The 27,138-nt window shown below is 42.2% G+C and overlaps 2 protein-coding genes and 1 long non-coding RNA gene across 5 annotated transcripts in view; 2 read left to right on the top strand and 1 right to left on the bottom strand.

The window, feature by feature from the left end:
- The first annotated feature begins 957 nt into the window (after positions 1-957).
- Positions 958-7,072, top strand: DDX20 (DEAD-box helicase 20). The gene is made up of 11 exons (XM_068659845.1): positions 958-1,188; positions 1,279-1,373; positions 1,664-1,832; positions 2,125-2,239; positions 2,322-2,464; positions 2,720-2,858; positions 3,218-3,276; positions 3,953-4,035; positions 4,747-4,852; positions 4,939-5,040; positions 5,748-7,072. Exons 1-11 carry the CDS (start codon positions 996-998, stop codon positions 6,857-6,859), a joined length of 2,316 nt encoding a protein of 771 aa, XP_068515946.1. The 5' UTR covers positions 958-995; the 3' UTR covers positions 6,860-7,072.
- Positions 7,073-9,138: 2,066 nt separating this feature from the next.
- The window catches only part of KCND3 (potassium voltage-gated channel subfamily D member 3), a 110,226-nt gene continuing 92,226 nt past the window's right edge, over positions 9,139-27,138 (bottom strand). The window contains exons 4-7 of one of the 2 annotated variants that reach the window (XM_068659846.1): positions 20,997-21,089; positions 18,227-18,283; positions 17,029-17,276; positions 9,139-15,259 (exon numbers count right to left, since the gene is read on the bottom strand). In XM_068659846.1, coding sequence (XP_068515947.1) covers positions 15,055-15,259; positions 17,029-17,276; positions 18,227-18,283; positions 20,997-21,089 — 603 coding nt within the window. In that variant the 3' untranslated portion in view covers positions 9,139-15,054. The remainder of the gene's footprint in view (positions 15,260-17,028; positions 17,277-18,226; positions 18,284-20,996; positions 21,090-27,138) is intronic. The other variant, XM_068659847.1, reaches the window with a different exon arrangement.
- Positions 21,119-27,138, top strand: part of LOC137843993 (uncharacterized) — a 97,144-nt gene continuing 91,124 nt past the window's right edge. The window contains exon 1 of one of the 2 annotated variants that reach the window (XR_011089765.1): positions 21,119-21,386. This is a non-coding gene — a long non-coding RNA (uncharacterized lncRNA). The remainder of the gene's footprint in view (positions 21,387-27,138) is intronic. The other variant, XR_011089763.1, reaches the window with a different exon arrangement.

The following is a 27,138-nucleotide window of genomic DNA, read 5'->3' as shown; positions in this document are numbered from 1 at the left end:
TTTCCCTCCTGCAGTACAGTGGTTTTGTCCTCTCTGATATTTCTAAGTGTAAGCTTTTGTGTGGTTCCTAAAACAAACGGCCCAGGAAGGTATGAAAGGCTGTTTAGCTTTGAAGGTTTGTCTGTCTTGGTATAAAGGATTGCTGCCTCATAAACATAATCATTAACTGCCTCTATGTAGATAAATGCATCTATTGAGATTCACAGTGGGGAGCCACAGCCTCGCTTATTGCTGTAAACAGGAAATAATTGCTAATGTTGGTAGAAAAAATGCCAGGAAATTAGCTGAAAAGATGTGTTGTGTCGATTATCTCCCCTTGACTCAACATGCAAGCCCTGGCCCTGTGGGCAGGCGTGGATGGTGTGTCCCATGCCCTCATCTGGTTCAGAGGGGTGGCCTGCACCCCCTGATCTCCTGCAGATGGTCTTCGTTTCTTCCTGCGTTACCTCGTTCCTAATCAGGTCAGAGCTACCAGGTTTAAGACAAGCTGTAGGATGGGTTTAGTGGGTGACATTGGTAGCAGGGTGATGGTTGGCCTGGGTGGTCTTGGAGGTTGCTTCCAACCTTGATGATTCTAATACGTGTGCAGATAAAGCCCCGGTGAGTAGCAGTATTCCCTGCCAGAGTGTGAAATCAGATCAGAGGCAGGGGGACCGTTTCCACTGACTGCAGAAAACTGGGAAGTCATCAGTTTACTGAAAACCCCGAGTAATTTGTAACTGAACGCAAAAATCCCAGGTTTGACTTCTGGAATCTACCAGCAACGAGCACCGCCACCTTCCACACCTCGAAGATGCGAGCTCCACCGGCTGCTTTTTACGAGGTTTACATAATTTCGTCAAGGTAACGCACACAAACGACGGGACAAACCCCAACCCAGCCCGCTCGGCCCCTGAGGGCCGGGCTCGGCGCCGCCAGCCCCGGGGCGCCCCCTGGCGGCCATGTTTTGAGGGCGCCTCTCGCGAGAGGCCGCGCGCCCGCTCCCTGCCCCCAAGATGGCGGCGCCCGCTGAGGCGGCGGGCGGGAGGGAGCGGACCCGCACGCGGGATGTGGCGGTGCCCGGGGGCCCGTCCGATTTCGGGTCTCTGCTGCTGTCGGAGCCGGTGCTGGCGGGGCTGGAGGCGGCCGGCTTCCACAGGCCTTCCCCGGTGCAGCTGAAGGCCATTCCGTTGGGGCGCTGCGGGCTGGGTGAGCGGCGGGCTGGGCGCGGGGTGGGGGGAGGCCGCGGGGCTGGAGGCCGCCGCCTGCCCCCCTGACTCCTGTGGCGGCTCCTTGCAGACCTCATCGTGCAGGCCAAGTCCGGCACCGGCAAAACCTGCGTCTTCTCCACCATCGCCCTGGACGCGCTGATGCTGGAGAGCCCGGCCACGCAGGTGAGCACCGGGCCCTGCTGTGAGGTGGTGTGCCTCGGGCTGCGGGGGGGAATCGGGTGTTTCTGTTGGGAAAACAACGTTCTGGGCACTGGGACTCGTGCTTCTGCCGATGTTGTAAGGTGTAATTGTGTGGTATACCCCTGTAAGTAGTGTTCTCGTATCAAAACTTTATCTCCGGTCGTGTAGCAAATCATATATAAACCGTAATTGACGTTATCACAGCTTCTTGCCGTGCTTTCAGGTTCTGAACCGTATTGTGGCATTTGGGTATAATTCTTTGTCACTTGCAGGCTCTTATTTTGGCTCCTACACGAGAGATTGCTGTACAGATCCATGCGGTAATCACAACTATTGGAATAAAAATGGAAGGTTTGGAATGCCATGTCTTCATTGGAGGGACGCCTTTGAACCAGGACAAAGTCAGACTGAAGAAATGCCACATAGCAGTTGGCTCCCCAGGTGAGGATATGCTGCGTTGTAGTTCATTGGGTACTGCGTGGTACTTCACAGTGCAAAAATGTTATGTTTGAAGTTTGATTTCATTTTTTTTATTAATAATAGACAAGGGTCCCAAAGGGCAGTGACAAAAATGTTCAGACCAAGATAGTATTTTTAGCAAGAGATTATATTAAATATACCTTTTATGAAGGCTTATTAAAGTGAATTTTAAAAATTAAGTATTCTGAAACTTATCTTCAGAATCTTTGAGTTAATATTTGTGAAGCTCAGTTTACTTTTTTTTCATACATAGGTCGAATAAAACAGCTCATAGAGTTGGACTACTTGAATACAGCTAGTATCCGTCTCTTCATTCTTGATGAAGCAGATAAGCTTCTAGAAGAAGGCAGCTTTCAGGAGCAAATCAAGTAAGAAAACCACATACCCTATGCATTTATCTGCAGATTAGATGCATGTTTTTTAGTCATTCCTATTTTTTTTCTCTCATAGTTGGATTTACTCTTCGCTGCCAGACAATAAACAGATGCTTGCTGTTTCAGCTACTTACCCTGAATCATTAGCTAATGCTTTGACCAGGTATATGAGAGAACCAACGTTTGTGAGGTTGAATCCTACTGATCTGAGTCTCATTGGTGAGCCATTTTTATTGATAATCTCATCAATCGATTTAGAGGAGTATCCTAAAACCAAAACATGCATCTTTAAAAAGTTTTAAATTCTTTGTGTTTCGTCTGTTTAAGGAAAACCTGTCTGGTACATTATTTGTCAACTGTATTTATGTTTAAAAGTTTTTGTTTTAACTGCAGTGACATGTTGATAGCAGCACGGTGCTTTGCATATTTTTTATGGAAACTTTCATCTGATGGTCTCCTTGGTTTTGTGTTCAGGGTTGAAGCAGTATTATAAGATCGTGAATTCCCATCCACTTCCACATAAAACATTTGAAGAAAAAACCCAGCACCTACAGGAGTTGTTCAGCAAGATTCCATTTAATCAAGCATTAGTCTTCTCAAATTTGCACAGCAGGTAATAAATCTGAAATAAAATCTGTTAAAAGCATGTTCAAAAGCAATGGTTATAATACCCACTCATGGGTATTCTATAGATCTTTTGTGGACTGCTTTGAGACCTTTATAAATTTCAGAAATACAGATCAGAAATACTGAAAGTAAAGCTTTAACACAGAAGTATCTTGTACATTAGAGTACAGTGGGACCTAATATGCTATTGCTTTTGTCCATCTGTTAGGTGACTGTCTGTAAGATGATGGTTACAATTTTGGAATGGAATCCTTAACTATTAAGAGTAGTCTGTTGTTAAGAAATGCACGTGGGCTGGTAGATATGTAGTTTTATTTACTGTTTTCATTCTGTGTATTGTATCAGGGCTCAACATCTAGCTGAAATATTAACGTCCAGAGGCTTTCCCGCTGAGTGCATTTCAGGTAAGCCCATTCAAAACTTTGTGATTCTGTTGGTTGAAATTGTGCACAACTGTGACCTATGATAGGAAAATTAATCCTAAAACCTTGGTTTGTATGGCTTCTGTTTGAGTAGCTAAGAAGAGCATTTGAATCTTCATAGGTCTTTAAGACCTAAATATTAATTAAATTTTTACGTTGATGAACTTTACGGTCTTCTAATTTGTCTGAGAAACATATTATGAGTATTTAGACAAGTGCACTATTTTATTTTTAAAGGGAAAGCTTAAATTTGTAGCTTGGGAATGCAGATGTTTAATTTACATCTCTATTTCTAGCTTTGTTGTAAAAAGCTTCAAATGTTTATTAGAAATCTTCCTTTGAATTTTTACTTCAGCATTTTTTCTGGGATTGTAAAATAAAATTTGTCTAAAGCCAATGTTATTCAAATGGGTTAAGTATATATGTAATCGGTTTTGTTCTCAAAGGAGCAAAAGGAAATACATTGCCAAAAAATAATTCTTAGTCTCAAGCTTGTTTTGCTTTTCTCCTGTGTACTCGTTTAGAACTGATGTTTGAAGAAGTTTCTCTCAACCTTATTTCTCATATCAGCTACAGTTCAGAAAGCAGTGTCTTCCAGAATTTTAGGGGCTTGAAACCAAAGAACATGAGCTATTTATTCTAACTTCTGTTTCTCTAGGCAGTATGAATCAAAATCAACGACTTGATGCTATGGCTAAATTAAAGCAATTCCATTGTAGAGTTCTGATTTCCACAGACTTGGTGAGTTAATATTTCACAGCATGTGTGAGTGTTGCAAATAAAGCTGTTTGTTTGAAATAGTTTTGTCTTGATGTTGAGTAGAACATACACGTACTGGTAAAATGTGTGACTTCAGTGCTGTTTGACTTTACACTGTGAAACTTTGAAATTGTCTACTGCTGATCATCTGTTTCAAAAATCAGTTTTAATTTAGCTGTTGGATGCTAGAAGTTTGTAGAGATTGCAGAGGAGCAGAGGTGTTAACTTTGGGTAGCAGCTATGGGAAGAAGTTTTTATTTAGTGCAGTATACTCGCAATAGTAATATCCCAAACAACTCCAGGTCGAGCAGTGGTTATGTTTGAAGCACTCAGCTTTTTTTTCTTTTTGGGTGGTTAATGTGTTTCTTCTGTTGTTTACTTGAGGTTCTATCATGGGGAAAAAAAAAATCTGCATGCTGTCATGTTGACTTTTTTAATGCTGGGAAGAAATATGCTTGTTTGTATTAACTGTGCAGAAGGAATAAATAAAACGATCCCTAGTTTTCATTATCCCAGTGCAACGTGCCTGTTCTGTGTGTATTACTGGAAATTCATAGATGCTTTATGGTGTGTTCTAACAACTAGAAGTTACTACATGAGCAGTTATTCCCAAATGTGTTGTTGTATTTCTTTAATTTTCTTTTCAGCATATTCAGTTATTTTTCCCCTTGTTTCCTTTTTTGTTTTCTCAAGACGTCTCGTGGAATTGATGCTGAAAAAGTGAATCTGGTTGTCAATCTGGATGTACCTGTAGATTGGGAAACATACATGCATCGTATTGGCAGAGCTGGGCGCTTTGGTAAAAGCACAGTTGTGGATTTCTTGACGTTGCACCAGCTTATGTAGGTCTGGTTAGGTAATTATACTTTTTGTTATGTATTGCAGGAACTTTAGGCTTATCTGTGACTTACTGCTGCCGCGGAGAGGAAGAAAACATGATGATGAACATTGCTCAGAAATGTAACCTTCAGCTTCTGCCTTTACCAGGTATGCTCTCTCCTGTGAATGCATCTACATATATATATATATATATTTTATTTATTTTTGGTTGCTTTTTGCTGCTCATTCAATGCTTCAGACATCAACACTGAACTGACATGCATCTTCTCTGCTATAGTGGCATTATTTTTGGTGCAGTTAGACTTCTCATCGCCAGTGCTTTTGACCTCTTGTGTAACTGCTGCAGTTGTGGGAAGAAATAGGAAATGAACTTAGTGCATGACCACAGATAGGGACAGGAACTCAGAATCCAGCTGTTGCATAAGCAAGTGCATAATTACTTGAATTTCCAGGAGTTCAGTATTAAGCCTTTCTCAGACTGTAAGATACAGCAGAAGGAAAGAATAATTGAAACGAGATGATCTGCTGCCATGCTTTACCAGAAGCTGTTCTGCCAAAAATGTAGCACTTAACCTTCTTGCATAACTACTAACTTTTTACCTGATTAAATAAGATATGGAATATAGATGATGAGTAATGCAGTGCTTGTTGTACTAATCAACTTCTTGATGCTTTCCATGAAGAAAATGTTCTGGTTATTTGAGCTCTTTCAAGAAGTGAAGAGGTTGGTTTGCATCCTTAAAATGTCTTAACATCTTATCCATGCTTTTGCAAAGCTTTCCTTCAGTACTCATTTGAATTCCAGAAGGAAGGATGCACTTAATTGAGTGCCTGCTTGTTTCCCTTTTGTACAGAGCCTATACCTCCTGGAATGATGGATCAGTTTGAAGACTGGGAGGTTGAAGTCAAACCTGTTGTATGTACAGGTGCTTCTGTGAATTCTGACACTGTGTGTCTCAAATCAGAGGAACCAGTACTTCAGTCTGTTCAAAATAGTTTTGCGGAGGTACGTCAGCCTCATTCTGATCTTGCAGGCGAAAATTCTGTAGAGCGGCCAAAAAAGGCTCTGAAGCAAAAGCTGGTGAAAAAGTGCTCAAATTCCGCAAATGTGGAAAAAGGTAGCAAAAACCCCAAAACTTCCAGTTGCAACACAGAACAGAAGAAGCGAGTAGAAACTGTCTCCAGAATAGGTGTACAAAGTAATAACATGGAGGCTCCAGATGAAGAAGCATTGAAAAAAAATCTTCCCAGAATACCCTGCTTGTCATCTTTCAAAAAGCAGCAGAACAATCCCTGGAACTTCTCAGAGTTTGTTGAGGACTATGAATACTTCATTAAAGAAGGGTTGGAGAGAGATATTGAAATTGTAAGAAACTATTCAGGCCCAGGAGAACAATGTGAACTCCCCAGAAATGGTGATGTAGAGTGGAAAGAGATGGAACGTAATACAGAAACAGTAGCAAATGGTATGTCTGGTGACAGTGATGGTTCGTACAGTTCAAGTGCTTCCTCCAGTAGCAGTGAAAATAACTCGTGCTTTGAAGCATTTTCAGATACTCAGAAGAATGCTGTTCCTACCACGCATCAGGGTCTTACAGGCTTCTGTCCTACACCAGAGAAGTCAAAGGAGCTATCGCAAGTCCCGAAGCAAAATAAAGCAAAAAAGAAAATTCTGAAACAAAATTCTAAACAAAAGAAAAACCATTACCATCAGTGCCCTAATCCTTCCACAAGAAAAACTGAAGATGAGTGCTCCTGTGGCTCTTGGGATGATGCTGCTCCTGAGTTTCTGCAAGAGGCTTGGAGTTATAAAAACTACTGGAGATCTTATTATCAAGCATGGCAAAACTACTACGCTGCAATGTCTCACATGCACTACAGGAAGAGTTATAGACAGTTTAACTGGATGAATGCTTATCATGCCAACTCAGTTTACCTTCAGGAACTGCTGAAAAGTGATGATTAATATAATGCTTCTGCTCTTAAGGATGGGCTGGTTGGGACAGCAAATGGAAAATATCTGTGAAAACGTAACTGTCTGTCTACAAGTACATTGTCAGATGTAAACAGATTGAAGAAAAGTATTGTCTTTTTCATATGCGAGCTGTGTCTAGGTAAATGTTTTATATGCATTCCAGTGGTGATGTTACAAGTTGTTAATAAAAGGAAATGAAAGACAGCTGGATGTTCAGTTGCAATCTTTCAAATGCTAAGTAAATGAAAGACAAAAGTCAGTTGCTTCCATGTAAGAAAACTCAGCAAGGAGAAAATGCAAACCAACCCGATTTTCTCTGCCTGATTTCCTTGCTTGTAACTTTTGGGTGAGGATGAATTCATAATGAGACTGCAAAAGTTGTTTATAGTCAGAGATCATTTCCCCTTTTCTGTAATTCTCTTATTAAACATCGGGCACTGATTATATACCAGTTACTAGTGACGGACTAAAACCTGCATCTCAATGCTTGTATTGCTAATTTTAGTCCAGTTAATTAACACTGTATAAATAACATTTCTATAGAACAGGCAAGCTGTGCAGTAGGGGATGGTTTAATTATGTACAAAATCTGCAGCTATTATAATTGGTCTGTCCCTCAGGGTGCAACAATATCAGACTTGCCACACTTAAAGGAAAGCTTTAATTAGAAATGAAATTACCTGTTAGTACTAACACTAATTGGTATTTCTTGTTTTGGTTGCACTGCCTTCTACATAGCTATCCTGAAGCAGGACGGGATGAAGTGGTGGCTGGTTTAGGCTATTGATGGCTACGCTGATTCTTCACACTAAATTTGAAACTTCATGCTCTAGCTTTAGTATGTTTGGGAGCAGAGACAGAGTTCTGTGGCTAGTATCTTGGATTTCTCAAAGTTCACCAGAGCACATCTAGTCTGTTGTTTTCTTCTATTTTTTCTTGATCAGAGTAAGGTTGGATTATCTTTAGTGAAACACTGCTTCCTATCTGCTGCCAACTGTACTTCCAAGGAGAACTTCATTTTGGAGAGATGGATGTCCTCAAGACTACTCGGTTGCTCACTTTTTGCTATTTTCAAATCAATTTTGAGAAATATAATACCCTTTCACTCAGCTTACATTAATAAATTGTTTGTGGGAGTTCTTAATGTTGCAATGTTCTTGAGGAAATCCTGTGGTGTCCCTGGCAGCACGTGTGCAGTTTCTGATGTAGTTGTGGGTCTAAACTTTATGCCATGCAGTTCAGACTCTTTGCTGTGAAGAAGAACTTTAGGATTCTTGTAGTTTGAGTGGTGTAGAAAATTAGCACAGGATTAGTTGAGTGTTGTCCTGCACTAGGCTATTCTTGGTGGTTTTGGGTTTTTTTTTTTTCCCCCTTTTTAGCTGGGGAAGTGGTGTCCCCTAGTGGGTGTCGTGCTTCACTGCAAGAAATAAAAGTCTGTTCAGCCTTTACTGGGTGTTACCTCACGTTTCAATTTGATCAAATAATTTTGAAAATTTTAAAAAATGATTCTACGTGACACTTTCTGTTATGGTTCAGATGAGATCAGCTCTACTTGTTGAAGTAGAAACAATCTGCACTTGAAACAATCTGACCCTATCTGTGATAATGCAAGTCTGTGGCCTAACAGGAACTTCTAAGGCCAGGCTGTCTTTTAGAAGAATGTCATAATATGTGCTCTTTAAATTAAATATGCGTTATTTTAGGAGTGTCTTTCTTCCTGTTCTTCTCTTCCCCTACATTACTCCATTGTGTCACAACACATTACCACAGAGAGAGGGCTCTTTTACATTACGTCTGCATAATTTTAAGATTCTGTTCTGGTTTCCAGGATGAAGTTTGCTGCAACTCTTAACACACAAAAGGAGGTTGCTGTGAAAGTTACACTTAGGTATCTGCTTTAATGCTCTTCTAAAGCATCTCTGTTATCTTGCTGTTCTTGTCAATTATTGTTGAAGTAAGTGTTTTAGTATTTAAATGCAGCTCAAGTTGCTTAGGCTATCACCCAGTGTTCTCCAAAAGAACCTCCCAAAATCTTTTTTAGAAGAAATCTACAGCATCGTCTTGGTATTTGTGGCACATACTCTGTTTAATCCAGATTGGATACATCAGGTACAGCAGTGGCACAAGACTCAATACTGTAAATGATATACAAGTTTCAACATATGCACTACAATTCCAAAAGAAGACAACAAGAAACTTGGTTCTTCTAGAAAGTTGTTCTCAAATGAAGCTACCTGCAGTTGTATACAGTACATTTTGTATCTGTCCTCTGATGGTTGTAAGCAAAGCCCATTTATAGTACGAAAATAGAAAATAAGGTTGAGAGCTTCTCATAACATAAAACTCCTAAAGAAAACACCATTGGAATGCCTTACTAATTTATCAAAAATATACCATCACACGCGTTTTGAAAGATACTTCATTGGTCCGAGGAGCCTGGGGGAGCTCCCAGTCATAGTTGCCACAACTGAGAAGAACATTCGGCATGGTTATTGACTTCTCATCCACACAGCTGTGTGACTCCCTGTGACTAGTACTAGTTTAAATCAAAACGAAAACACGTGCACACATATACACACGAAAGTAACAGACTATTGACTGAGATCGAAACTCAGGAAGGAATTTTCACAAGCTCTTTGTCACCTGGTCTTTTGAGTGATCCACCTGTAGTTTTTCTGGCACAGTTTTTGTGTTCTGAATGGAAGTAGCAGTACTATTCCGGTACGCTTTCTCTATGGTATTTTTGTTGGTGTTAATGAACTGAGCTTCACTTTTTTAAAAAAGGAGTTATTAATTGCTATACAACTTGTATAATTGGCATAGAGAGGTGAAATGACTTCTTCTAGGTCACTTAGTGATTCATCAAGACAATTAGGAGTAGAACGTAGGTTCCTGATACTACCTCTAATCAATGTGCACACTGCATCGTGTTTGCTTTTAAGGTTTTAGAAGAATAAAACCATTATGAAGGGTGTTTATGGCATCCGGAAATGTGAAGCCTAAAAACTTGAGTTCTGAAATTGCATATCTAGTGCAGTTGCTTGAAGTGTTGGAGAAGTGACTTTTTCCAATCAAGGTGTATTTTATTGGTAAGTTATGTGGAAAATGGGTATTATTTGCCTAATTTTAAAAGCACAATAGAGTCTTTAGTTCAAAGCTGCTGCTGTTTGTAAGCCATCCATGAATGCCGACTTTGTAGCTCTGACATCTGACGTTGATAAAATACTAAAACAGGATCCAAGGGATGTTGCAACCCATAAATTAAATGTGATTTTAATATACTGAATCTGTTTTATAATACACGCAAGATACAATGTTTGCAACCTCTTTACTTAAAAAAAAAAAAAAAAAAAAAGCAAAAAGCAAACTATTTGAAGAAACTTTGCTTCCTCTAGCTGGTATTTGAATTTCATGCACACCCTTAAGCTGTCTTAGCTAGAATGATGGTTTACAGCACAACTATGCTATCAACTGTTTCAGTTTAGGCAAACGGCATTGATTCAAATTTAGTATTTCTGAAAAATATAAAGAGGAACGTATTTTTCTAATGTTTCCTTTTGAATTATATATTAATTTTATTCCACACTAAAGCCATGTGTGTTACTTGGTTTACCTTTTCCCCATTTTACTTTTACAATGATAACTTCATGCAAAAAAAAAAAAAAAAGGCAGCTTTCTTTCCACGTGGAAAGGAGAATAATTTGACAAGATGTGAAAGTATAATGACAACAAGGGAAGGGAAAATAAGGTGAGAATTATGGCTGAACAGCAGGGGAAAAATCCTTGACATTGAGATCTATTAGTCTGGAATAAGCTCTCCAGGGAAGCAGTGGGAGTCCTTTCTGTGGAGAATTTTAAATGTAATCTAGAGAAAGCAGTGTGATATATTGCAGTGAAGGATCTTGTGCTAGCGGGGCATGGATTACATTTTTATTCTTTAATTTTTTTGTACCAAGTTGTGTTGTCAGTAGCCTCTTCTTTATGGCTGTACCTAAGATGTTTAAGGAAAAGAAAAGTTGGATTTTTGAAAGAGTAGATGAAAGTTTAAGCCTGGATGGGAAAGGTGTTTCTCGTCATTCTTTTACTAATTGGGTGTGTTTCCTTCCATTAGCAATGCGATGCCAGGTGAGAAGCGAGTGAATCGATGGCATAGGCTGAAAATCTGTGGAAATATTTTTCCCTCAAAAAAGAGTTCTGAAAAGAAGCAAAACGCTTGGATGAAGGTGTTGCTTCTCTAATATTTTCAGTATTGCTTTATGAAAGACTGGAAAACCAACCCCCTTCCACATGCTTTCTGTACCAACAAGCTCTTTGTATCATTTTTTCATGAAGAAGGAAAAGCTATCAGAACTTGCAAGGAATTAGAGGGAGGGGGAAGGTTTTTTGAGGTGAACTGCTGAGATGCTATTGAGGTTTTGCTGAGCAGTCTCGCTGATCAGGCTGTTTTGTACCCCCTGCCTTTCAGAAAGGGGTCAGGACTAGAAGCAGCCTGGGTTTCTGGATACTTCTCCTGGAGGCAGCCCACGCCTGAAGAATTCCCCTTCTCCATGCATCAGGAATGATGAGGACTGCAGGGTATGTGCTGGTTTTTGTATCCGTGGCAATGTCTGTGTTTGGCCCTGGGCATGTTCAGTACTGGGGAAGGGGACAGGGAGACTGGTAAGGCAGGGCAGTACTGGGAACCACAGAAGAGAATGACCCAAGGCCTTTGGCTAAAGTTCTGGTCTGGGAATTCTCAGGATTGACTTGTCTCTATCTCAGAAATGGTTTGTAGGTTGCTATAAAGATTACGAAGAGCCTTGCAGTTCAGTCAAGGTAATTGCTTTCCATTATTGTAGGAAAAAGTGGCTGTGGTACAGTTCCTACGCTCTTGTGGGCAAATGTTTTTCCTTCTTTCATGCATCTCATTTGAAGGATGTTTTGTTCTGCCCTACCAACCGCTGATATGATGGCGATAGATTCTTGTCTGTGCTGTTTCAATGAATGCACAGTGCTCCCATAATGAGGATGTAGCTGTGTTGGGCAATCCATGAGAGGTTTTGTGCAAGCATATTTCAAGTGCTTTTGGAAACATTACTCACTCTACTTCAAATCAGCATATAAAAGGCGCTAATGCCTCCATTAAAAATATTTTTAGTCCTGTTCCTCTGGGCTCAGACTTCCTTAATTTTGTCTGTCTTTATCCTCTGAACGTCTGTGCTGAAGTACTGACTGCATGGGGCTGCACATGCTAAGTTAATGGTAGAAACCGAATATTTTTGGGCAAGGATAACACTGATTCCTCCTCCATGGAAAAGAACAAAGACGAGGGCTGCTGTAATATGAGACCAGGCAGCCATCCAGAAACCCCAAGGACTGGCTTTCCTCCTTGCTTATATTTTTGCCACTTAAAAACGTTGGTTTTTTTTTTTTTTTCAGAAAGCATTTTGATCGATAACAATGAAATGCGCCAAACACGCTTTAGAAAGGGGTTGCTATGATTGCTATTTACAGATAAAGAAATGGATGCAGAGAGATGAAGTGGCTTGTTTACCACTCCACAGTAAATCAGGAGAAAGAAAGGCAGCCCTGAGAGTCCACGTTGAGTCGCTGGCTCTTTGCGATTGTTTACTCCTGTGCATTGGAAGGAACACTGTACCCGATCAGCATGGTAGCATTTAACCCTCATTCTGTGCCAGTGTAAATGAGGTTGCAAGGTGGAAAGTGGTGGAGAGCAAGGCCTCTGATCTACAAGGCTGAGGGTGTTCAGATGGGGAGCAGATATGATGACATAATGAAATTAAATAAAGCAAAAGAAGATTAAATTAAAACATCGGGAAAAACTCAATAATGGTAAGATTAACTGCAGTATAACCTCCTACAGGAAGCAGCAAAGGCAGAGCACTTTAATCATTTAAAACAGGACTAAACATAGTTTTCGGTAACATATTACAGCACTGGAATAAATGACGATAAGCTGGTGCAGCTACTGAAGGCTTAGCCATAGCCCTAATATTCCTAGAATGTTGTAGGTTTCTAAGGAGGGTATTGAGTTAACGCGTGAGCCATCTGAGTCCACTGTATAGACTAGTAGGTTAGGAGTGCTAACAAAGCAGGTTGCTAGCTCGTATGTTTAAGTCAGCATGTAGGTCTATTTATCTATCTATACATGTATGTGTCTGTGTATTTATTTATACGCGTATGTGTGTACATGTGTATATAAATATTACATCAGGATAGATTATGACAGATGTTAAAAAACAAAACGAAACATCCCTTTGCTGAATCAGCCTCAAACATGCTTTGAGTAGTTATCTGTAGTGTTGGTAAAATCACTTTTCAGAAACAAGATACTTGAAATCTATTCTATTGCAAGCTGTTGGGGGCTAGGTTTGTTGCCGTTTATGGGTGTGTGTAGGGCCTTGAAGGGGCATTTGTGCATAACCACAAGAATTAGCCAGACAGTGTATGACAAGTGGAAGGCTCAGGAAGCGAGAGGTGGGTGACAGTTTCTCCCTCTGCCCTTCATGGATCACACCTGTTATGAAAAGGGGACTCAAGAAGGGCAGAATGGAAGAAAAAAAAGTTGTTATTCTTAGAGGGAAAAATCAGTTATGTTTTGGAACTATGTATTTCCTTACAATAACTCATTCCTAGGAAGATATTTGAAAGAGGGGGCTAGGACTGACCGCACCTTAGTTAAGAGTTTTAGCTTCCTGGCAGTACCAGTGTTACAGTTTTTGGTTGACTAGAAGTACATTAATTTTCTCAAACTGACTACAGAACTGCAAAAAGAAAAGGCTGTCTATACCACAATTTATCAAATGTTTTCCAAAATCCAGTACTGCTCCCCCTTCTGAGGTGGATGCATGCTGTATAGCCTGTGCTGGGACCGGATAACTAAAATCGCTAACCTAGTCTACCCCCAAAATCAGTGCAACCCAGAAGCCGTTGATGAGACAACTGGAGCCCCAAGACTGTGAAAAAGCCAAATACCTCTCTGTCCATGCAAGATATTTGGCTGTGGGGTTAATTATCATCAAGTATAGATCCAGACATTATTTGGCTACTATTTACAATGGGTTGTATGTTCAGTGCTAGCAAAGAAATTCATACATAGAAAACAAAACTAAAAAATCATGGGCATACATTACAAGAAACCTCTGTCAGACTTATGAACACTTGATGCAGTTGAGTTCAGTGCTTTCTCATTCTTTGCCATTTGTGTGTACAGTATTAAAAAAGAATCCTACTTTTTTTTTTCCTTTTTAAAAATACAGAACTGGTAGTCTAGTCACACTCTTACAAGTAAGTGATAACAAAAATAGAAAGCGGATACCCATGTGGGACTAAAACTCTACTGAAGCCTGTCTTTTTTTTTTTTTTTTCCACAAATATGTTTTCACAGACAATAATTAGCAGACAAACACACTGTTTGCAATTGCACTGTATTGACTTAAAAGGCGGATACAAAAGTGTCTAAATAAAGAATGCCATCCAGGGTGAGATAGGTGTGTGTGTGTGTGCACGTGTGCACATGTATGTGCTGACACATGCTTGTATTTTCCTACTGTGCACTGAATCATGAAAACATGCTCTGCTCTTTGAAATGCAGTGTGGCTCTGTGGTTCTGCTGCACACTCGCACGCACACACACAGAGGAATGGAAATAGGTTTCTGTGACAGGTGGCTTCTTTGTCTAAATCTTTTCCTATAAAAGAAAAAAAAATGTGAAATTTTGGTTGGTTTAAAGGTTCTGCTCCATGAAGAAAAAAAATTCACAAAATCCATTGTTTTTCACCTTTTTCAGTCATTTCCTCATGAATAAATATTATCCATTAAAAACCTTTAAAAAGGTGCTGCGATACACAGTGTTATATTTCTGTTTTCTTTATTGACTCTCTTGTTGCCATGATGATTCCTTCCCTTCAGCCTTCACAGGTAATTTCTGCCCTGTACCATGGCACAACGTACTCTCCATGCAGATTTTACTTTTAACAAAACTCTTCCTCCCTTTCCTAATCCTTCCTCAGTCCAACGCATGAATGCAAGTCTGAAGAAAGCTGCCTCGTTAGGTCTCCATTGCTAATTCGATGACAAAATGTCAGGTTCGTCCATCCAGGCACAATTTGCAGCAAGAAGGGAACATGGAGGTGTGGAGGGAGAGGGGCACTGGTCTTCCAGCCTCCTTCTGTGCATGAGACATCTTACAAGGCAGAGACCTTGACTATGTTGCTCGTGGTGGTGGTAGAAATGTTCGTGGAGTGGCCCGGGCTGCTGGGTGGAGGTCTGCTCTCACCTTCTGGCGTGAGCGCCGGCGGCGTGGGGATGCTGATGATGGCTGTCGTTATCTGGGCAGCTTTGCAGTTCGGTCGTAGCCCATCATCTGATTTCATGTTGAGACTGGAACGACTGGAAAACAGAGTTAGTGGTGTGGCTTTTTTTAAAAGCAGACAGTAGAAAGGATAGGAACGGGGTTTGTTCTTTAGTGTCTTACTCCTCTGAACTAAAGGCACCGAAATACTCAGAAGAATCCACCTAAATGCTCCCCCCAGTTCCTGCAAGGCATCGTTCATTTCTACCCAGTTCACAGTGTGTTTTTTAAATATTCCTCGTGGTTAGGCTACAGCTTTTCACAGGGCAAATTGTTCCACGTTTCCACTTCATTCCTGCATAATTCTAGTGTAATTAAGAGGGTATCTAAATACACCATACTGTGTACTCCGTCTTTTCAGAGCACAGGTAGTTCTTTCTGAGAAAGAGATGTTGTTTTCCTTGCGTTTCGAATGCCTCTTTCAAATTCACTGTCCCTTGATCTTTTCTATTTTTTTCATCTCTGCAGTAGTTTCAAGGATCTGGCAGCTGGGAGCATTCTTATTAGATCTGCATCAATTGCATCCTATAATTAATTACAGAGTGAAAATGATAGGTTGATTTCTGTGCATCTGCACAGCTACAGGAGTCTGCTATTACCAGCCCAACATGCTCATTTTAAACACAAGGCCTGTCCTTTTAAAATATAAAGCTCCCAGTTGGAAAGCTACTGCTGTTGTTATCTCAGAGTGACTCACCAAGAGGATGTTTTGTGATCTCTCAAGCATCCCAAGAACACCACAGAACCCATTCTGCTCCCTGGTTACCTCAGTCGCAAGCTGAGACTGGGGCATTCTTGGAGCCTGGGCGGTTCTGCCACTGGCACACAGCACGCCCAGCGAGCTGCATTCCACATAAAGTACAACTCAAAAGCTTTTTTCTCTCTCTCTATTCTTTCACAGTTTGGTAAGCAAGTAACATAACTAACAGTGTTGACATTTAAGATATCATTGCTAGCATCTGATATAGCACACACTGGAAATGGGTTCATGTTCCCCTGAATTACAGTTTCAGGTGCTGGTTTAAACTACTGTCATCTTGAAACTGCAACAGCCTGAGACTTGTTTTGTGCTTATTCATTCATAATTCATCCTCTGAAATGCTGTTCTGACTTCTTCCTGGCACAAAGTAGCTGCTTTGCTGCCCTAAAGGCTGCTTTGTTTCAGTTTCCAGATCCCTTTGATAGGAGTGGGGAGGAGAAAAATGGTAGGTTCAGAAACAGCCCAGTGCTCAAGAAGCTTAATAGGCTGAGGAGGATTTAGAAAGTCATTTCATAACTGCAAGAAATACACAGCAAGGAAAGGATTTTTCAGTAAGTTTTGTGTGAAATGATGCTATCTCAGAATTTTCTATCAGAAGAGTAATGTGTTACTGACGTCTCTCTAGGTGAAAGCTGTGAAGACACCATCGTGAAATTTCTCCTGGTTTGTTTCTCAGTGCTGCTTGTTGCTCACAGCTGTCATTCAGACTTGTATAATAAAAACCAGTGAGCTGAGTGTCACTGGTGGTAGCACTTCACAGGTAGGTTTCAGCTGAGATTCCTTTTTCTATGTCCTGCCTGGTCAGAGAAGAGCTGCACTAGAGTCGAGCTTTGACCTGGTTCTCCCCCAAAACACTTACAGAGAACAGCTAGGAGCAACTTTCCTCGGGTTGTCATTAGAGGGAGGAAAACAACGATGCTCCCAGCTCTAGACCCTTCTCCTTGGCTGCCAAATAGGCCTCTAAGAAGCCGCATCAAACATTGAGTTGGACGACGTACTGCAGGGCTTTGCATGCAGTAGTTAGCAGCGAGAGCCTACTTACTGTACCTGGTTGTGAGTGAGGGCTGCTCGCTGCACTGGATGTGGATGGTGCTGAGCTCCTGCATGCTACGGAGGCGAGTGGCTGGCACACTGGAGTTGGGAAGGTGAGTGGTCTTCTTGTTACGGCGAGAACAGCAAGAGGTGGTCAACCCGTGGTGACTCGACAAGGAGGGGCTCCGAGAAGACGGGTAGTTCTGCATCGAGCTCTCCATGCAGTTCTGCTCGAACAGCTGCTCATCAATGAACTCGTGGTTCTGGCAGGGAAAAGAACAGCGCCGTTACTCCCTGGTAGCAGTACCGGCCGTGACCCAACAGCAGGATGTTTTCAGCACCACCTCGTGCTAGGCTGGTGGGCTGTGTCAGTACCTCGTCTGTGTAAGATGCTTTGTGCCTGAAAATATTTGTACTAGGCAGATCTTAAAAAGTCACTCTGCCCTTCTGCTCTCTGCAACCAGGAGATTTTGCTGTCCCACATCCATAGGGGAATAAGAGAAACTGTTGCAGTGACAGAAGCATGATATAGTCTGTTAATACTGCTCTGTTTACGTAGCTGGAGTTGGTTAATATAGTGTCTGATTTTCCTCTCATTTTTGTGTGTGAATTCTGGAAGTGGCTTCAAAGTCTCTGCAATGCCACGTGGTTACTAAACCCCAGAGAGGAGGAGTTTCAGGAACCTTTTTGTTTGTTCCTGGGGACAGGGTTGTGTTGTGTTTGGAGGACCATCTGGACCTTTCATGGACTTGCAGGATGTTATTTGTACTGGCTATTGGGTGCAGAACATACCTGCATTTCACTGGGTGCTTCTAGTAACTGAACAGAAATAAACGTGGCAGCTGAGAGTGGGAAGCGGGTAGGGGAAGGAAATTCAGAAAGCTGTAAGGAGTTTTTGTGCTAAGGAACAAGAAATCCTGAAAGAAAGAACTCTTACGCGCATACATGAACACCCAAATAATTCTAGTGTACATACTTATCCAGCCCCTGTCAGCATCAGAAAGGATGCGAAACAAAAGCAACTATGGTGAAGGCAGCCATCAGTTTTCACTGGAACAACTCACAACTCTCAAAGGAAACGAGCACTGGGTAGCAAAAAGAGGCACGTGCACAAACTCCCAAGGACAAGACCAGGAACGAGAAAGGAAGCAAACACTCTCCAGACACATCACAGAGATCATAGAGAAAGCAAATTGAATTAAAAAGGAAATACCTTGATGGTGGAAGTTCGTACAGATAACAGGGGATCATCCACAAGATAGGACAATCCCTACGGACAACATGCCAACAAAAGATAAAAACACAATTGATTGTCCATTCCGGCATTCAGAAATTTAGTCCCAGCATTGCAACTCTTGTCTCAGCATTCCGTCCGGCTCACTCAAGTTTGAATGGGCAACCAGACCTTCTCTTTTCCAAACCTTGTTTGAATCAGACCCGTTTGTTCATTCCTTCTCACCCTTGAGCTTTTTCTTGAAAATAGAACAAGGCTGGTTACAACTTTATTGCTTTGATCTTTTCAGAGCCACAGGCAAAGGAAAACAAAGTTTCGGCTGCTGATTCACAAGTAATGAATTGGAATTGCATTGCTATTGGGTCACCAATGGATATGAGTTTTGGTTATGGTCTGTGTGAACATAGAGGAAAGGTTTGGGTTGAAGGACTGGATTCAATGCAGTCAGCATTTGGAGAAAGTGTGGCATGTGAATGTCCATATTCAATGCGGGAGTCAGGAGGAGTGGAAGAGCTCCTCTTTGAACAAACTCCATCTGTTGTGTTAATATGACAAAGTAGCCTTTATTATGGCAGCCACACGTACTTGAGAGTCACTTCGTCATTTTATACACCAGATTTCTGAGCCATTCACAGCCATTCAATTATAAGACTGTATGCTCGTGGCGACTGCAGATACCGTGGCAATAAATAAAGGCACTTTTCGAATCTTTCTGCCTAGTTTGAGGAAAGGTGAATTGCCCATTGAAACAAGTGTGCAACCATGGTACATTCCTCATTCCATTCCTGCAACTTCATCACAAAATGACTCTGCAGTGTTTAAAAATTCTTTTTTTTTTTACAATCTAAGGTTTTGGGGGAAGAAATGCCGCATAGTATTTTATGAGTTTATTTGAAGCTTTAGAATCACAGCACAGGCTGATTGAACAATTTGGATTGGTAACTTGAGACAAGAATCCAACCTTGCTGTGTGATTTAATAAAAAAATCCATGGTAATAACTGGCTGAAATATGTGGGGGAAAAAGCATTAAATACGGTGCAGATTCTCCCTCTAGGTTTTCATTCAATTCCGAGTATCATTGTTATTGCCAGCCGTTGCTGAAAAAAGCAATGTTTGAAACGTTTTCAGCCACTGAGATTCACTGAGCAGGGCTGCGTGCTGGAGGCAGCGTGGCTTTGTTAATGTGGCAAGCCAATACATCCACAAATTAGGACTGGCTTTGCTACTTCCAGCACCCTAGCTGGCCTGTTGGTAATGGAGTGACTCACGTGGCTCCCAGAGATGCCCACGGTGCGGAGGTCAGAGCGCCTAGCAGCTTTTACAAGGTTGGGGCCTTACAAGAGCAGACCCTGGAGGCAGGGCTGCCAGCTTTTGTTTGCCTCAGCCAGTTTGGTAAAGTTTTCAAATGGAAGTATTCATGTGAAATATGGGTCACAGCAGTAAAGCTTTTAAGCATGCAGTTCTAAACCGAAGAGTCAGATTGTGAAATATCTGCTTGTTATGTAACATCCAAAACTGCTAGAGACAACGGCAAGATGAGTCTTATCAAATGGATTCAATAGTCATTGATACAGGAAGAATCAGTTCACTGTCCTTAGAAAGGTGACCTTCTTAGCTCATTGTGATAAAGCAGCTGTGCTCACAGGTCACTGTAATTAACCAGTCTTCTTCTTCCAGTGTATCGCTGAAGCCTAAGTGATGTTATTCCAGCATAAGCCAAACTATGGAAGTGAAGGTGATTTGTCTAAAAGAAAGCTCTTGCAAGTCAGAAATCAAAAGTACATTTGATGATGGATGCAGATAGAAAAAGTCATGAATATTTCAAATGTTAACCTCTCTTCATTCTTTCTAGAATGAATCATGGTATAGATAATATGTTCCTTTACTGCATAACCTTTTATATAAACCTGGAAGTAAAACATACGTATCAGATAAATATCTGAAATGTTCCAAGAGACTTCTGTGTATGGAATAGCTTAATAACAAAAAAATAAAATTCTTACACCAACACCTTGCACGACACAAACAGAAAAGTCATTGTCAGAGAAACTGCTTGGCTGGCTCTGAGATAAATTACCGTGTCTTGCGACCAGAAAAGATACGTGCAACCTTTAAACCCACTAAGAGAGTTCATCTGCTCTGCTCCATAAAAAGGGCTAAAGGTTGATTTTTCCAGCCTGGTCCCCGGTTGGCACAGACCAAGTTGGGGTTTGTACTCGCTGACAGCAGCTTCTTCCTCTTAAGACAGCAGAAGCGTCCAGTGGTAATAAGTGGCACAAGCAACGAGTACATACAAAGTGGGACTGACAGCACAAGACAAACGCAGTTTGTTTCTCTTTCAGAAGCACTGAAAAACTTAAACTCAGTATGCAGCTGGTCTATAGGATCTCCCTAACCCCTTGCTGAAAAGTTATTTGTATTCCAGTGAACTGAGCAACCTGCTATTGACTCTGTACTGGTGTAAGTGACCGGAGTAGCGGACAATCATGCCCCTATCCCTTTGTACAGTGATTTTTTTTTTATTTTTTTAAAAAGACTCGATGAAATTGAAATACATTTATTCCATTGTAGGGTATTCTGGGGGAACAGGGGTGTCAGTCTGCTCTGGCACAGCTTGGAGGTCCACCTGGGATGTGTGCCCACCCAAGTGGCAGTTCAGAGCATACTGTGTGCACAACTTGTCCTCACAAAGCCTGGGACAGGCACAAAGACTTAGTAAGATGTAGAAGGGGTTGTGTTGCTACTTACGGTTGTTTTTTCCAGGCAGTGCAGCAGGTGGTGATGTTGGCTTTCAATTAAGGAGGTGCCTTTAGTCATATGCTGTTCATCTTCGGTGGATCCCTAGAGTCAGAAAAAGGGGAGGGAGGAACAAAAAACCCAAACCAGGTGTAAAAGCATGAAAACAAACAACCACCAGCTTTCACAGGGATAAAGATGATAATTTCAGCTTTGTCATCTCTCAGGTTTTTCTCATGAATCTCATGAGAGTAACTCTTCTTTTTTTTATTTCCTTAATTATTTGGCTAGTACTCAGGTGGGGGAAACGAGCTTTGATTCAAAACCAGTGTGTTTCTAGCCATTTTGTAGCTGTGGAGGAAACACTGCTGTTGTGTGGTGGAAAGGCTCTGGAACCAGAAGGTAAATAAAAAAAACCCTCTGCTGTTTTATTTTTCCTAAAGCTGTTAAGACTTTTAAACTTGTCGCGACCTTTGAATGCCAACAGACGTGCCTTGGACTCTGCTGTCTCTCAGGAGACAAAGCGTGTGCTGCCTTAGTTCTGCTGAGCTGCTGGCTCTGCTGGCACTGGTGTGTGTTGTGCTGGGACCTCCCGAGGCACAGCTCAGCGCCAGGTCAGAAAGTGTGAACGTGGGTTTTATGTGTCAGACTTTGTAATGCTGCTCCTGGAGGCAGGACTCCTAGGTCTGTCTCTTCTCTATGTGAACATGGCCAACTGTTCTCCGCACAGCAGTGGTGAAGGGTTTACGTCTATGTGAAACGCAGCAGCAGTTCCCTAGGAGGAGGGTCCGTCTCCTTTCGGTTCTCATTGAGCTGGGGCTTTCTCTGTAGAATGGGGTCCTGTGTTTGATAGCTCATTAACACGGTGCCCAGGAGTGCAGCAAACTGAGAGGAAACCCCCTGTGCATCACCTAGCACAAAATCTGAACAAGGCAAGCCTGCCCAAAGAGCTCCTGATCCAGATATTTGACTAGCTGTGCAGTGAGGGACCAGCTTTCCCCTAATTCCCCGTGTGCTCAAACGGCTTAAATGTGGCTAACAACTTTGTTAGCTAATCCAGAGAGTGGGGTGTGTTCAGAGTCAAACAGGCAGATTGTACCTTTGGGGAAGGGATTGGGTACAAGTGAGAGTATTTGTGTCAAAAACATGTTAAAAGGAGTGGTCCCTCCTAGGTAGGTGTGGGAAGAGCTGGGTGGGATAAAGCTGCTTTTGGCATAGCGATCTGAGGAGTCAGCAAGACTTATTGGGGCACTCCTGTTGGTTTATTTATTTAGCTCATGCAGAAAGCCTGGCACTGAGCACTCATTAGGGTAGCAATAGGCCACCTTAGTCACCCTGAGCAGGGGGAGGGCACGCAGCGCTCTGTGCTTCTGATCTCTGTGCTGCATCAGTGACTCAGGTGCTTGCATTCCCCAAACTGCAGCATCTGTCACTTATGCTGTGATCTGGTGATCAGATACACCTCGGAAATGGAAGGAAAAGCAGTAATAGAGGTTGTTTAGAGAGTTTCTGGGATATTTAAGAGCCAGTTATTTTTCTTACTCTCTCTGTTCCGCAGTGGGAGGTTTAAAATCTGGGTTGTTTAGGACGTTTTTTCACTGCTCCTGTTTAAAGTCCTTGATCTTAAAATTCATTGCAGTTCCGTGACACATTAATCTGTGCATGTCTTTGGTGGCTAGCATTTCCAAAGACAATTACATGCATTAAAATGGCAATTAGGCATTGTGCAATGTTTCCCTGTGCTCCCTAGTAAGGGGTGCCTGGTGCCTTCTGTAATGCCTAAATCTGAAAGTCAAAACTGGGTGTGCATGGCTTGAGTCTTTGCTCAGCCACAAACCAGCAGGCTCTGACTGGTCAGGACAGAAAGTGGGTGGGATGGGAGATGCAGCAGAACCTCTTGGCAGAAGTGCCAAGACTTTGTTTGTTGCTCTAAAGGGGGTCAAATTCAGCTGTGCTTAAGGCATTGCTTTTAGATACACCCATGTGGCACAATGATTCACTGCAAATGTGCCATTTCCTGGATGGCTCTGCAATCCTTAAGTGAAGGCATAACTCTGTCTCTGACAGATGCCAAAACATCGCTGAATTGGTACACTTAGAAAGCTGACTTTCTGTACGCAGAATTAATAGATTCCTGTGGGAATGCTTCTTAAGCAGGTTATGGATTTTTTGTTGCTTTTGTTTTGGAAGGTTGAGCATTCCCAGAAGTATTTTTAAGAGTAGCCTAAAAAAAATAATCAGTTCCATTCTTCTTATTAACAATCCTCTTGGTGAACTAACACAGCAAGCAGATCCTGTTCCTACCCTACTGAGATTACTGACTCTGGTGAAGTCTGTGTTGGAATATTTCCCAAGGAGGTCTCTGCAAGCCTTAAAGCAAATATAAGACTGCACTAAAAAGCTCTGGAAAAGGAGGGAGGAAGAGCAGATATTGCAAAAAGTATCTTTATGAGAGGATTTGCTTGAGACAGAGACAAAGCTTCCCTACTTCTGGCAGAAGACCGAAGCCAAATGTCACATTTTGGCAGCACGACTCAGTCTCTTTCTCTGCCTTCCATTACAAGGCAAATGTTGCCACTGATGGAAATGGATCAAGGGATGGCAGTGACCAGGAATAAAGTGTAGCATCAGTGAGTATGATTCCTACCTTATCTTTTCACCTTTTTCTTCAGCCAGATTGGTGTTTTCAGAACAAGAAGGCATGCAGCCTTTCAAAACATCCTAGCATGCAAATTAAGAGAGATCTGCAGGCACTGCACCTTGAACGGGAGAATACCAACGCTGCACAAACGCTTGGCATTTTGATAGTGCTGCTGAGGACTGTGTACCTACAGAGATTGCATTAGTGGTACCTGTGTTACTGCAGGCAAACAAAATCTGTGTCTTCATTAGAAAGTCTGGCTGTAAATGAAAAAAATGGTGGGGGGAGGACGGGGGCTGGCTTGCTGTTTGAGCTGGGTGCCAGTTTTGCAGGGTTTGATGCCAGCTCCCATTCAGTTTGTTCTTGGAAGGCGTTTGCTGAGCTGTTGGTTGCTTCGAGGGAGACTTAAACACACTGTGGCATTGGTTCTGAAGTCCAAAATGTTTCCACTACAGAGGTGTCCTCTACTTAGTGCTTCAGCACACGAAATTGGACGTTGGTGAACTGAGACGAGCTGGTTCAGTGGTTTGACTGTCCCTCGCCGTGAGAATGGCTATAATGCTTATCTATGGCTAAGCAGATTCTGCTTGTGAAAAGGGACAGGACCTCACAACCTACTGTTCCTAGGATATACGCTGCCTAGCATTTTAGCTAAAAGGGAATTTCGGCTAGCTGTACAAGGAGATTACCACTAAGAGGATATGTAGGCTGCTGCCATGGGAAGGAGCTCACCATCTCTTGAGCTCTTGTGACATAAAGCCCACTAAAAAGCTCTCTAAATGAGAAGAAAAAGCTCCGAGTACTTGGTGTCTAGATGGCAAATGCAAAATGCTACAAATCCACGTCCCTAAAGTCTGTGTTCTTGCTAGGAACAGAACTTCTTCCTGCTGCTGTCCTTGGATCAATCCTTTCCTTCATGTGTTCTTTACTCTGCTGCAAGGCTACAGGCTGAAGACGTGCTGTTCCCTCGAAAGACGCCGTTAGTGTGTTCGTTCTGGTGCTAATGAAAGGAAATTCTGGCACATGTTCCGGAATCTTGAGCAGCCCTTCTCTCCCCGTTTATTAGTCTGACTGCAGCATCGGAGCTGGGGGATGTTCTGGAGCAGATTTTTTTTTTTTCCCCCTCAGTTAAGCCCTCAGGGTGTCAGACTGCTGGGCAATCTGCTGGACGCTTGTAAAACAATTATACATTGATCACAGTACTGTGTGATTGCTAATGATGAAAGTGATAATATCTCATCATGGCCACATCATAATTGCACTTGGAATTGCTGCTGGGTACCAAAGAAGCCCAATGGCAATCTGGCCATGGGAAGTCCGTTCAAGTTAGCATGAGTCCTGGGCACGGTATCAAAACGGGATGTGCACCTGACCAATGAAGCAGTTTGATACTAATTTGACTGAGGGATGTACACAGTATGTGGATAATACTTTGGTCCCTACTATAGCAACTGTACAAGTCACATTCCTTCCTTCACTTTTTTTTCCAGCCTAAAAATTTGGCTGGCTAGGCTGTGCTGTCATTCACATCTTGTACTCTCTTAAGAATAGTTTGTTCTGCTGCCATAAAATGAAAGGACACAAAATCTTGCCTTGTGGAGTTTAAGTGGTTGTGTACACCTTTCTGACAAGGGGTGCCCTGCAGATCTGTAGTGATTTATTGCCCCTGTCCCTGGGTGGAGAGATGTCTTGGTTCTTGATTCAGGAGCTAGGGTAACCACAGATCATTTCCTGGTGATGCAGATGCCAGGCATGGCTTTGGCAGGTGTCTTGTTCTAGTCCCTGATATTCCTGTGTGGCACAGGCAGATGGTAGTTCTGCCTGCCTTCCCCTTAGCCTTTGCTTTTGGCTGTTTCATATGGAAGTTCCATAGGGTGGGGATATTTTCTTACTGTGTAATGATAAAAATGTATATAACATTTGGTGCTCCCAAGCAGAGTTCATGGATCTTACTGGGCTGTGGGGAAGTTGTGTTAACGTTTAGAGCTGTAGGCCCACCAGAAAGCAATTTGCACCCAGGAAAGCTTGGGAAGGCCTGCTCTAGGCGCTAATCTATATCTAACTTTTTAACGGGTAGAAGAAATCCTTTAGAGACTCTTCAGAAATGTTTTTGTTATCTTTCCTGTGTGTACAACAGCTTGGTAGCCAACAAAAAGACCTTTCTTCCAATTATTTTTGGGCAGGTGCCAGAAAATGAACCCATTCAGCCAAATATTGCTCTCAACCTCGTACATTTTGGATTTAAGCATTGGTGTGTCAGCTGCTCTCCTGTGAGCGATCTTGGCAGGGAGTTTTGGTTGATGAGAGATGTGAGGAGATTCATGTTGGGATGACAGGCTGGAAGATCAAGTGAAAACTGTGTCCATGCTAAGCTCCTCTGGCTTCTTTTTTTCTTTTTATAGAAATTTAAAGCAAAAGTCTAAATTATAGCCAATTTTTGGACTGTTCCTGAGTAATAACACAGACTCAGCTGTGGTGGTGTCCCACTCCTGAGCCTTTCCTTGGTGGTGATTAATCTCTGGACTACCTGTGACCAGTCTTCATGGTCTCAATATTTTCTTGCTATACCAACTTTCCTCGAGCTGCTGAAGAGCAGCATGTGGTTTGAGAACCACAGATTTTCCAAGTGTCACTGCTGTTTGTTGAGCAGGGATGTTATTTGTACAGTTACTTGTGTAGATGATGGAACTTGTTTTGGAGGGGAGCACAGAAATTGATCCGGGCATCCTGCCTTCCCACTCCATATTTCACATAAAGTATGTTTGAAAGCTACTCCCAGTTATAAAAGACCAGACTCCCTTATCTAGGTCTGCACCGAGAAACATCCTACCTGTAAAACCAGGTGATGCACACCCTGCTTCTGTGTGCTGGACCCACTGATCTTGGGTAGGAATGGGCTCGGGTCCTAGTGAGCAGCTTGTAACACCATGAGCTTGAAAGGGGTTTTCAGCTTTGATTTTACAAATGCAAACATCCTGGCAGGGATGTGTGCCAGGGAAAATAGACATTTGAAGGATTAGGCCCCAAGTAGGGATGCACGAACAAGTGCAAGGCAGCTCTGGTGGCTCAATTAGGTATTCTTCGTGTCATTCCTTGCTCCCCATCTGTACGAAAGGCTGCTTTATTTGAAATGGAATCCATGAAATGTGCTAATACCTGCTCTGGTGTTGATCAGGCTTAATGTAATAACCTGCTCTCGTTTTCCCTGATTCTGCTGAGCAATCTGACGCACTTCCATTTCTTCTTCTCGTGAATAGCTAATATTAGCCTCCAGATGCCTTTCTATTAAAAATAAACCCACCACCAAACTGTCTGAAACAGGAGCTAGGGAATATTTTCCTGTCCTGTTAGGCAGATAGTCCCTGTTAGGGAGAGACTTCTAAAAATAAATAACTATATGTTGAACGACTGCGGGTATTTATAGCCCAGGCAGACACTGGGTGGTCCAAAGCAGAGCAGCTCCCACAGCTTCATCACACTGAGGTTTGAACAAGCTGTGAACGTGGCCTCTGC

Source organism: Anas acuta, chromosome 24 (genome assembly GCF_963932015.1).
Source record: "Anas acuta chromosome 24, bAnaAcu1.1, whole genome shotgun sequence".
Taxonomy (NCBI): domain Eukaryota; kingdom Metazoa; phylum Chordata; class Aves; order Anseriformes; family Anatidae; genus Anas; species Anas acuta.
The sequence above is the reverse complement of the archived record's forward strand: the minus strand, read 5'-3'. Positions and strand labels throughout refer to the sequence as shown.

Bases quoted from the DNA above. Each gene is read 5' to 3' on its own strand.
- DDX20 (XM_068659845.1), top strand. From the start codon at position 996: ATGGCGGCGCCCGCTGAGGCGGCGGGCGGGAGGGAGCGGACCCGCACG. The intron at 3,277-3,952 runs GTAAGCCCATTC...CTGTTTCTCTAG, and splicing joins TCCCGCTGAGTGCATTTCAG to GCAGTATGAATCAAAATCAA. The intron at 4,853-4,938 runs GTAAAAGCACAG...TATGTATTGCAG, and splicing joins TGGCAGAGCTGGGCGCTTTG to GAACTTTAGGCTTATCTGTG.